The 12,379-nt window shown below is 41.0% G+C and overlaps 1 protein-coding gene across 4 annotated transcripts in view; it reads right to left on the bottom strand.

Annotated features, from left to right (window-relative positions):
- Positions 1–12,379, bottom strand: part of CCDC68 (coiled-coil domain containing 68) — a 50,805-nt gene that overhangs the window by 32,518 nt on the left and 5,908 nt on the right. For all 4 annotated transcript variants that reach the window (XR_016213984.1, XM_008261335.5, XM_008261334.5 and 1 more), the window contains 6 exons: positions 9,403–9,490; positions 9,033–9,128; positions 6,975–7,108; positions 5,430–5,516; positions 1,744–1,884; positions 899–1,024 (listed from right to left, as the gene is read on the bottom strand). Coding sequence is in view for 3 of the 4 variants with exons in the window: in XM_008261335.5 (XP_008259557.4) it covers positions 899–1,024; positions 1,744–1,884; positions 5,430–5,516; positions 6,975–7,108; positions 9,033–9,114 (570 nt within the window). In the remaining variant the exon portion in view is untranslated. The remainder of the gene's footprint in view (positions 1–898; positions 1,025–1,743; positions 1,885–5,429; positions 5,517–6,974; positions 7,109–9,032; positions 9,129–9,402; positions 9,491–12,379) is intronic.

Genomic DNA, 12,379 nt, shown 5'->3' with positions numbered 1-12,379 from the left:
GGATTTCAATAATTTTTCTGCCAATATAAATTTATCTTTTTTATTTGAGAGATAGATCTTCCATCTACTTGTCCATTCCCCAAATACCTGTTACAGGCAGGGCAACGTGGAGGCCAAAGCTGGGAGTCCAGAACTCAATCCAGATCTCCCCCCTACATAGCAGGAGCCCAGCCAGCTGAGCCTCACTGCCAGGCTCCAAGGTTAGCATTGATAGGAAACTGGGATCAGGAGTGGAGTCTGCAAACAGACCCAGGTACCCTGATATGGGACGCAGACGTCTTAACATCTCAAACACTAGGTGAAACACACCCCTTTTATAGAAATTTAGCTTTTAATTTTATTTTTTCCATGAACATTTTGATTTGCCCTCATACAGTTTTCAGTTTTCTTAGTCCTAGTATACAGACTTCAGATTTCAGAACAGAAATATGTATGTACAGATGTGTACATGTTTATACTTATTTATATATGAAAACATAAAAATAAATAATATATTTAAATATATATTTGCACACATATTTTTATGTATTGTTTGTTTAATCTGAAGAAGGTATTCTAGAACTAAAATAACTGGGAACCCGTAGGCCAGCCCTGTCGATCTAGAGATAGGGAAACCCGGGCCAGAAAGGCGGAACGATTCAATCTGGATCCACTCAGTCAAAAGCAGAACCCACAGAGCAGTCAGCAGCCAGTCTGTGCTCTGCAGGGACTCTGGGCGAGAACAGCAACACAGCAGCTCAGTGACCTCTGGCGTTGGCCTAGGCCAGCAAGGGGAAGTCAGCAAGGAAAACAGGCACCCTGCCCCTTCCTCAAGCCTGCCATGTCACCTGACCATTGCTTGTCTCACATCCCAAAAAGAGGGACTCCTTCACTGCTAGACAAGCTGCTGGCACGGTACCTGGAGTGAGTGTTTGCTGTCCTCATGTTTTCTCCTCGTGTCTTCAGCTTGTGTTTGGTAGTTATCAAACAACTTCTGGGCCACATTTCTCAGAGCTGCTGCTCCTGCTTCTCTGGAGGCTTCCAGCTAGGAAACAAAGTCACCCTTCAAAGACCTCCATGTGCCCAACAGCTGATCCACTTACATGCATGCCTTTCACTACTGACACCCACAACAGCACTGTGTCTTCATGAAAGAGAAGTGGGCCAAGGTTGGAGCATGAAGGGCAAAGAGCTGAAGTGTCACAAACTCTTAAAATTAAATATAAAGAAATAATCCAGGATGGCTGCAAAGATTTGCCTTCCTGGGCATTCACTACATAAAGTAGACCCCCAAAAGGAGAATGAGAATGTGAAGCCTTCAACAATAGATTAAACAAATGATGAGACATTTAACTGTGAAGGCTACAATTAGTACTCAGTGAATATATAAGCAGTTTTTAAAATGTATTGTGATAAGAACACTTGACGTGAGATGTACCCTTTTAACAAACGTGCAAGTGTACCGCAGGGTATTGTTAACTACAGCACAATGCTGTGTTCTAAATCTCTGGGACGTATTAGCACAAATGAAACTCAATCCATCGAAACCTTTGGAGGATTACCCCAAGGATGACAGTAGTCTCCAAAGCGACAAAAAAGCGAGATTCAATGTCTGAAACCTAAACATGCTTCTGCACGTATGTGAGAACCCACAGGTGAGTGTGGACGCTTCTCTGTCTTTACAGACCCAGGAATGTCCACAGCTATCTTCTTAGCTCAAAGGCTCAAAGTACAAACTGTGGCATTTCTCCTTAACAGTCCTACCTTGATTTTCAATATTTCATTCTCCTTGTTCATCTGTAGAAGCTGCAGATCTTTTCTTTTCATCTTTTCCCTGAGTAAATCCGAACCGCAACAGGTGGGGTCCATTTCAGAATCAGAGCCATTTGGAATGTTTCCTTGGTGCTGAAAAAATACAGAAATCACAGACCCAACGGTTCCTGCCCTCTACACAACAACAGATATCACTCAGTCCCACAAATACCAAAGCAGACTCAGGTCAGTACAAGCAGAATCAATCTTTGGAATTTCAAATATCAATGGGGAATTCAAGAGGAAGCAGCTGGCAACTTGCCTCTATCTTTGCTCAGATTTGCACAGATTCTTGTTAATAAAAGTGATAGAGCTACCTCTTTTATATTTCCCACAGTTTCAAACACATTGCTAAAAGTTTCTAGGTGGAAAATAATATTCACAAGGCCAAGGTTTTTTAAAAAGAAAAACCAAAGTTATGAACATAAATACATTTGATTTTTACTAAATTACAGACTAATAGATAGCATCAGGCCTAGCAGATGCAATATATGATACTCAATGTTAAATGATGCTTCTGTATAATCACCTCATACTACATTTCCAATCAGAGGTATCAGAACTATTACTGGCCATATAAATCTATATAAACTCAAGCTCATTGAAAATATACCTGGAGTACTAATTTCACCTGAAATCATGGACATACGTAGGTGGAAAGGACATTAGAAACCATCTAAATTAATCCATCCATTTTACAGATATGGAAACTGAGGACCAGTGCCCAAGATAATGCAGCAAGTGGGAAATCTCCTGGCCCTGGATGTATTGTCTGTCTGTGATTTTCGCTCTTTCCATTTATTTCCTAGTAGAGAAATTATGATGCGATCACACATACCCTGCAGTTACAGCAGCAACTTCTATTTGTTAAGCACCTGTCATGTGCCAGGTCAAAAACACTCCAAACACTAGAAGGTATTATGTTTTTCATAGATGATGAGTTTAGAGATGAGAGAGTTTAGTAAGACCAAGGTTATACCTAAAATGACTGCCAGAACAAGAATGAGAATCCAAGTGTGCTTAACTTTAGTTCTTTGTACTGCAATAGCCTGACTACACTGATAGACAAGGAAAATGAAAGGAACAGAGGGCCTGCAAATAGCATCCCCTCTCGTCATAACTCTGCCACGGTCTTGTTATATATGGTTCAGACCCCTTCGCATAGTGTCTCTCCCCACTGGCAGAAGGGACTTTCTTGTTTTAACTTGTTAAAGGACTCATGCAGAAGGGAGTTACTGGCCATGGTAGATGATGACGAAGGTCCTGGAACAGGGCTTCTAGAACTGCCCTATGAAGGAGCTGGTGAGAGGTCTGGTTGGAAATGTACATTCTGATGCAGGAGTTCCAGGACGCAGGCTTTTGATGAAGTTGCTTTTCTAACAAGCTCCCACGGATACTGATGCCGATAGTCCTGGGACTGCAGCTACACCTTGAGAGCAGCAAGGCTCTAGGTCATGATCGTGAAATCCCTAATGGGCCAGGGGGCTGCTGTTTTGGTGTGAGGTTGGTTTGCTGACCTTCCATGGTTTGAGGTGCCTTAGACAGGCACTTAGCAGATTTTTGTCCCGATCCCAAAGAAGCTTCCCTATCAGGGCCACCAACAATCCACACATCGCCATGTCCAGGAGTTGGTCCTCACTTGATTTAACCCATGGACAGCATTTGACAGAGTGGCCTGCCATCCACTCTGGAACCCTTTGCTCACTTGCTCTCAGTGGCTTCCTTCCTACTCTGGTTCCTGACTCACCAACCCCTCTTCTCAGCTTTCTGGGTTGGTTCTTCTGAACACCAAGACACCAGAAAACTTGACAGTCTTTGCATCATTTCTCTCTCTCTCTCTCTTTTTTTTTTTTTTTTTTTTTTTTGACAGGCAGAGTGGACAGTGAGAGAGAGAGAGACAGAGAGAAAGGTCTTCCTTTGCCGTTGGTTCACCCTCCAATGGCCGCCGCGGCCGGCATGCTGCGGCCGGCGCACTGCGCTGATCCGATGGCAGGAGCCAGGTGCTTCTCCTGGTCTCTCACAGGGTGCAGGGCCCAAGTACTTGGGCCATCCTCCACTGCACTCCCTGGCCACAGCAGAGAGCTGGCCTGGAAGAGGGGCAACCGGGACAGAATCCGGCGCCCCGACCGGGACTAGAACCCGGTGTGCCGGCACTGCAAGGCGGAGGATTAGCCTAGTGAGCCGCGGCGCCAGCTTCTCTTTTGTTTTTAAAAAGATTTATGTATTTATTTGAGAGAGAGAGTGACGGTCAGGAGAGACAGAGAGAGATCTGCTGGTTCACTCCCCAAATGCCAGAACTAAAACAGACCGAAGCCAGGACATGAATTCCCTCCAGGTCTCCTATGGGGGTGGCAAGAAGCCAAGGACTTGAGTCACCATTTGCTGCCTCCCAGATGCATTAGCAAAAAGCTGGATTAGAAGCATGGAACAGCCGGGACTGGAATGAGGCGCTCCAATAGGGATGCAGGAATCCCAAGAAGTGGCTTCATCCACTGCACCGCAATGCCTGTCCCTTATCTCTCTTTTCTTTCAACACTTGAATGGTAATTCCTTCCAATTTCAGAATTTTAAATACCATCCATGAAACACCCAGAAATATCCACCCAGTAACTATGACCTTGTAGCCCTGACCTTCACTGTCAACTCCAAACTTCTGTGTTCAGCCACCTATTTCTTGAAAGTCTAATAGATAACTCAAAATAGCCCAAACTGAACATTTATTCTTCTCCATCATTCCCAAACATAACTCTTTCCCCCACAATTTCATAGAACTTAATTTAAGAAAATAAGTGAAGCTCATTGTGGTAGCTTGGGAGATTGAGGATGAAAGGGGAGCAAGTTTATGCAGCAGACACTGTGTTCTGGTGTACTCTGGCCTCACTGTGTAGCGGATAACACTGATGGCTTACACTTGGCTCAGATGAAGATGAACCTCGCATAACCCAGAGAAGTCAAAATGCAGATCTCGAGACCTTAGGTATATGAGATCATTTCAAGAAGTTCATGGAAAATTTAATAAAAACATAAGTTTATTTTGGTGCAATATAAATTTGAAATCAATGCACGCAAGTGGTCTTCAAAAGACTCATAGAAATACATATTATGCAACTAGTTTGTATGCATTTCAAAATCGTTTTGCACCAAAATAAAATCTAATCTTTTAAGGCCATCTTTCCATGTCCATCTTGAAGTACCTTCATTTAAGGCTAGTCTTAGGTATGGAATTGCATTTAAGTTTGTTGACTGCCTGGCAAGGTCCTCACACAACTCAGGCCTAACTTCAACAGAGTGTCCCTTGGTGTGGCCCAGGTAATCCTAAGAGCTTATGCCTTTATCTCTTACTGGGAAACGTGGCTGCCCTGTATCCTGGCTGGGCCAACATCTTCCCATACACTTTAGATAAGTAATTTAATATTCAAATAAGGTCTTATCACCAAAACTGATTCTACTATTGATGTCCGTGAAAATACATTTCACACATATGGCAATTAACATCTTTAGATAGGTGCAAAATACTCTATCATTCATTGTTTAAAGCTTTGAAGAGAATAATAATTACCAAAAAGTTACTTAAATGAGACCTATATGGTTTTATGCTAATTTTCAAAAATACAGGAAAATTTTGATAAGTTCATTACCTTTGCATTTAATTTGTGATTTGTACTGTTAGGTCCTACTTCATTTTTAAACATTTGATTCCGGATCTTTTCCAGAGTACTTCGAATCTAGAGGGAAAAATCATTTTTTCAAAGTCATTTAATACCAAATGCTATCTGTCTGTATATCAGCTATAGAGTACTTGTTTTATCTATAAACTAAAACATACATTATCATGTCAGATATAAATAACTGCAATAAACTCTAACTTGCATTTAGGCTGATATTGCTTAGACTGCTGAAAATAAGCGTTTGGTCTTTATAACTCTTAAAAAAACTAAAATATAATCACTTAAATTCATATTATGCTACAAGATAATTATCATTGAGTAATTAGACTTAATGCAATGTATTTAGTTCTATTTTTCTATATATATGTAGTAATTTAGTACTAAATTACTGTTTAGTAATTACAATAAAACAATTACTATTTAGTAATCACTACAAAATAATTACAATCTAGTAATTACTACAAAATAATTACTAATTAGTAATTACTACAAAATAATTATTATTAAGTACTACAGAATAATTAATAAGAGGAGATCATACACATTTTTGCATGTATTATATGCCCTACGTCTTGACTGACCGATGGAAGGCACTCAGAGATGATTTAATTAATTGACCTAAACAAGTTATGAACGATCAATGTCAGAATTTATCCATCTGTTCCAAGAAACAGTTAATATGAATACAAACTTTTGTCAGCCCTGTCATCTCGGATTCTCTTAGGACTTCAGACTTTTAATGAAGTAACAGCAATAGCTACCCTGAGCTGAAAAGGGGCAAGGTGACGCTCAGCAGGAAACATAAACATCTACTTAAGAACACAGTGTCAGCCCTCATGAAACAAGTAGGGAACATTATAAAACCGTAGGAAATCCAGTACTGAATGGTGTGGCACAAATTAAGTGCTGATAGGTGTTTTGAACCCTCCTGAACCATTATTCAGTTTTACTAAGGGAAGAAAATCATTTTACTCCAAGTGTAGAACAGTTTCATCTCCTCAAGAGAAATGACTAAGCATGTGTTTAACTCTCAGCTATCAAGATTGTTCTTGTCCAAACTTGGTGTATTCCTTTTCATACGTCCTACGGAAAGGGAGGCAAAGTCCACCAATGGATTTCAGGATTTATCTTCTTTAAAATGTATTTAAAGGCAGACACACACACACACACACACAGAGAGAGAGAGAGAGAGAGAGATACAGAGAGAAAGGGAGTGGGGAGAGAAAGAGAGACAGAGAGAGAATCTTCCATCTGCTGGTTCACTTCCCAAATGCCCACAACAGCTGGGGCGGAGTGAGGTCACAACCAGGAGGCAGGAACTCCATCTGAGTGTCCCACATGCATGGCAGCATGTGCATTAGCAGGAAGCTAGATGGGAAGCAGAGGTGGGACTCGCACCAGGCACTCACGTATGGGATGCAGGTGTCCCGAGCAGTGGCTTAACCCATTGTGTCATAAGACTCTCCCCTGGAATTTATCTCAAACACTCACATCATGCTAGTGGCGTTCACATACCTTTTTCACATATTCAGTTTCTTCAATAATGTGAGCTGATGTGGAATCATACAAGGCAGAATTCTCTTCTGTCTTACCCCTTGCAGGAACGTCTGTGGTCACTGTGGTCACTGTTACTGTTGTCATGGTGAATCCTGGCATTAGGAAAACATAAATCCATTAAGTAGAGCAGACTTTTTTTATTACATGATTACATGATTGTATGGTTCATAAACTTAAAGAAGTTATTACTGAAACCAAATACACTAGCAAAATTATAAATCACTAGTGTATATTCATAAATTCAGGAATCAATTTAACTTAAAAGTGATAGCACCTGAAACCATCATTAATTAAAATTTTTTTGACAGGCAGAGTTAGACAGTGAGAGAGAGAGAGACAGAAAGAAAGGTCTTCCTTTGCCGTTGGTTCACCCCCCAAATGGCTGCAACTGGCCGGCGCACTGCGCCGATCCGAAGCCAGGAGCCAGGTGCTTCCTCCTGGTCTCCCATGTGGGTGCAGGGCCCAAGCACTTGGGCCATCCTCCACTGCCTTCCCAGGCCACAGCAGAGAGCTGTACTGGAAGAGGAGCAACCAGGACAGAATCTGGTGCCCTGACTGGGACTAGAACCCGGTGTGCCAGTGCCACAGGCAGAGGATTAGCCTAGTGAGCCGTGGCACTGGCCTATTAATTAAATTTTGAAAATTAAATAATCCAAGAAAGAAAAATGTGAGATTCCTCTTTTTATTTAGCATCATCTTAGTAAAACTTCAAGGAACTTTTTTATAGATTTCCTGTTAATAAATTCAAAAGGATTACTAAAATTCGCAAGCTTATATTTTGCAACTCCTTCTGAAATAATACATCTAAGCAATAATCATGAACCAAGGTTAAAAACATTAGGTGAAAGTTTAATGAAAAACACATTATCTGAGAGAGTTCACTAATCAATCTTTTTTTTTTTTTTTTTTGACAGGCAGAGTGGATAGTGAGAGAAGAGAGACAGAAAGAAAGGTCTTCCTTTTGCCGTTGGTTCACCCTCCAATGGCCACCATGGCCGGTGCACTGCGGCCGGTGCACCGCGCTGATCTGATGGCAGGAGCCAGGTGCTTCTCCTGGTCTCCCATGGGGTGTAGGGCCCAAGCACTTGGGCTATCCTCCACTGCCTTCCTGGGCCACAGCAGAGAGCTGGCCTGGAAGAGGGGCAACCGGGACAGAATCTGGCGCCCCGATCGGGATTAGAACCCAGGGTGCTGGCGCCGCTAGGCGGAGGATTAGCCTAGTGAGCCGCGGTGCCGGCCCCACTAATCAATCTTAACACAACTAAAAGTGACCATTAATTGTCTAAAAAAACACATGACCGTTAAAATATGAATGTTGTTTGGATCCTGACTTAAACAATTATTTCGGAGGCTAGAAAAGAGCTGATGATAAAGAATTGTGATAGTTTTGCTAGCCATGGACATTCTTGGAAAAGATCGTATCTATGAGCCACACATACCGAAATATTTGCAAGTGAAATGCTAACACATTAAGACCCGCTTTAAAATAATGGAGGAGGTGGGGATGGCATTTGGCACAGTGGTCAGGATGTTGCTCTCAACCATGCTGGGGTCCCTGGGTTCAAATCCTGGCTTCGCTTCTGATGTCAGCTTCAGGGTATTGGGCACCTAAGAGGCAGCCTGATAGCTTAAGGACTTGAGTCCCTGCCACCCACATGGAAGCGCCAAATTGAGTTCCTGGTTCCTGGCTTTGTCCCAGCCCTGCACAGGTTGTCATGGGCATTTGGGGAGTGAAGCAATAGATAGATGATCTCTCTCTCTCTCTCTCTCAAATAAATAAAAATAAATGGGAGAGGAGAAATGGGGTTAAGATAAATAGAAATATTGTAGCAAAATATAGGTAATTATGGAAGTTAGGTGATCAGAAGACATGTTCATTATACTCCGCTAACATTTGAAATTTCTATGACAAATAAAGAAGAATTAAAGAATAGTCTATGATAAAAGGTGAGGTAGGACTGTTAGTTTCATTTTAGCAGTAAGGAAACCAAGACTGCCACAGTTATGTTAACTTACCCCAGATCACAGTAAAACTAGCCGAGCTAAAACTCCAATCTTGTTCTTTTTGATTCCAAGTTGAGGGGTATTTCCATTGCATTAAAGTTGGCTTCCCTACACAAAAACAACCACAAGAAAAAAAAATTGTTTTAATCTAGCAACAACCTATTTTGCTAAAAGACACAAAGAAACTTCTTATTTGTCTGCTTCACTTTGAAACAGGATAGATTCTGACAATACCACAAGTCCTGCATTTATCCTTTAATCTTCAACGAAATTGACGAAGCACACCAAGAATTTTCCGCTTTATTATAAATTCTCTTAGACAGCCGCTATGTTTCTATGGGTTTATGCTGAAAATGGCCTGGCAGCAACTCTGCAAGTCTACCTGTGCACAATTAGAGTGGAAGTTCTCGTTCTCAGCCTCTGGATGTCCTTCCTGGGTTAAGTTCTCGGTCCACAGCAATGTTTAAAGGCTGGAAGTGAAAGAAACCATGAAGACAGTTTAGAATGTGCTTGGAAACCAGAAAAAGGGTGGTAAGGCCAAGGGCAGGGGTCAGCAAACACGGCCTGTGAGCCAATCTGGCTTCCAGCCTGCTGGTGCAGCTTGTGAGCTAAGGACGGTGTCAGTATTTTAAATATATATATATATATATATATAGAAAGGCAGAGTAATAATGAGATAAAAAGAGCATTAACTTCCATCCACTGATTCACTCTCCAAATGCCCACCAGGTCTCCCATGTGGGTGGCAGGGACCCAAGTACTTGAGCCAGCATCTGCTGCCTCCCAGGCTGTGCATTAGTTGGAAGTTGGATTGGAAACAGAGGCAGGACCCCAGCCCAGGCCTTCTGATAAAGAATGAGAGTCTCCCAAGAAGCAGCTTAACTTGGTGCACGACAATGCCTGCCCCAGTTCTGACACTTTTGAATGGTTGAAGGAAAAAAAAAAAATCAAAAGCATAACATTTCATCAGCTGTGCTGCAAATGCAGTGTTTTGTCGAGCTTTGCTTTAAATCATTGTCAAACAAATTGTTAAGAATGATCCATTACAAAAGCTTGAATGGTCTGTGACTATTTTAAAGTTTACCGCATATGAATGAAAAAAATTTAAATTTTTAAAAAACACAGTTTGTTGTTTGGACTATTAAGCTAAAAACCAAGATTTTCCTTTTGATAGACATTTTTACCTTAAAAAAAAAAAACAAACACAATGTGTTTACCTTCTTTGGTTACTGAGTCAAGACAAACTGTAAAATCGTTTTGATAAGATAACTCATGACAAGAGCCTAGGGAGATTACTGATGCCATAAACAAGAGTGTCAATTTGTTAAGTCAACAACAGGAGTCACTGTGCACTTACTCCTCATGTAGGATCTCTGTCCTTAATGTATTGTTCAATGTGAATTAATGCTATAACTAGTACTCAAACAGTATTTTACACTTCATGTTTCTGTGTGGTTGCAAACTGTTGAAATTTTTACTTAACATATACTAAATTGATCTTCTGTATATAAAGATAATTGAAAATGAATCTTGATGTGAATGGAATGGGAGAGGGAGCAGAAGATGGGAGGGTTGCAGGTGGGAGGGAAGTTATGGGGGGGGAAGCTATTGTAATCCATAAGCTGTACTTTGGAAATTTATATTTATTAAATAAAAATTTAAAAAACATAACTGGAATTACTTGACTATTAATTAAAAATTAAATAACGAGGAAAAATTATTTGAAGTTCAAATACTAAGGAACTTAAAGGAGTTCCTGGATAATGGAATTAAAGGATAAGTTTAGTTTGATGCAAAAAATATTTGAAATCCATGCATTCAAGAGATCTTAAAAAAATTGTGAAAAATTAGTATTATGAAAAAATTATTCATGGATTTCAAAACTCTTTTGCACAAAAATAAACTAATCTTTGAGTCCATTTTCCTATGAACCTTCTAAAGTACCCTCATATAGTTCCCATAAATGAAGCTTTACTATAACACATCCATCGCCACTCATCTGTCTGCACATTGTCCATGCTGCTTTGGCAGAGTTGAGTTGTGGTAATGGCTGCCCAAGGTCAGACAGAGAAAAAGAAACTTACCCTGGAAATGGAATGTGGGCCTTATCTGCCTGCCTATAAATTGCTTCAACTGTAGCTGTTAGCCGCTTCTATGTAACCATTATGGCTTCTGTTTGCTAAACCAAGCAATGGTGTTAACCCTTGCCAGACAGCATACAGCTCAATGTGTGTGGGGAAAAAAACACATCATCAGTAAGTATGTACCCATGGACAGTATTGTATTAATTCCTGTGGCTACCATGTAATGTTAGGATATCCAATCAATGTATGCATGCAGCCATAGAAGGGAGACAAAGAAGCTAAAACCATATGTAAGGAAATGCCCCTCTTTGTTCAGGGCTTAGCCTTTTGGATAAAATTCCAACTGGGTCTTATGCAGGCATCATCCTTATCCTCGTCATCATAAAAGACTGCTTCCTGGCCTTGATGTTTCATCTCTGTTCACAAAGTTCTTGCAACAGAGAAGACCTGTGCCAACACGCATGCTGGCCCCTCCAGGTTATGGTAGAACGTGGGGACAGGACCAGCGGGACGACAGAAACAAGGACAGCTATCTGTCTGGCCTGAGCTTGGTTTTTCCTCCAGTTCAGTCCTCCTTCAACTGCATCTAACTGACTTTTGTTTCTGTTTTAGTTTGCTGTGCGTTGTGTGCCCTAACAAATAATAGGTATTTCATCACAAGAAAGAACCTCTTTGAAAGGAACCCCACAGCTTTCTCAGCATCTTTCCTACTTTGAAAACTGCATTGACCTCATGTCACTTATCCTAAATTCTACGCCTTTCCTTGCCTTTCAGCATCAGTATCGAGGACTCCTGCTTCACAATCACTGATACTGCTCAAAAAATCCACCTCTTCCACTCATGAGTCGAGCCATCTAACAATCAGTTATGTAAAACCTTAGCCTTAACTTACATACCTGTAAAATAGGCCTACTAATATTTAGGGTTGTGAAAAGCAGTTTTTTTTTAAAAAAAAAAAAAACAGTTGGTTGCACAATGCACCCAGTGGATAGCAGCTATCAATACTGCTGCTTTTGTGTGATATTATTAATTACCATGGAAGGCACGCAGCCCATAAGAGGGGAGGTACTTCATGCCTTTCTGGTTACAATGCTTTACATCCAGATGAAATTAAATTCCATTCCTCTCGTAGGTTCATAAACCTTTGGTGTCCACAGTCCTTGATGTGTATGGGAAACCCCAAGGGGAACATAAGGTAGCAAAGTCCGAATTGCCATATGGCATTCGCATCCTGGGGAAACCCAGGCAAGCATTTTATTCCAGCCAGAAGCAGAT

This window comes from Oryctolagus cuniculus, chromosome 10 (assembly GCF_051225735.1).
Source record: "Oryctolagus cuniculus isolate XC-2025 breed Fujian yellow rabbit chromosome 10, ASM5122573v1, whole genome shotgun sequence".
In the NCBI taxonomy this organism is placed as follows: domain Eukaryota; kingdom Metazoa; phylum Chordata; class Mammalia; order Lagomorpha; family Leporidae; genus Oryctolagus; species Oryctolagus cuniculus.
The sequence above is the reverse complement of the archived record's forward strand: the minus strand, read 5'-3'. Positions and strand labels throughout refer to the sequence as shown.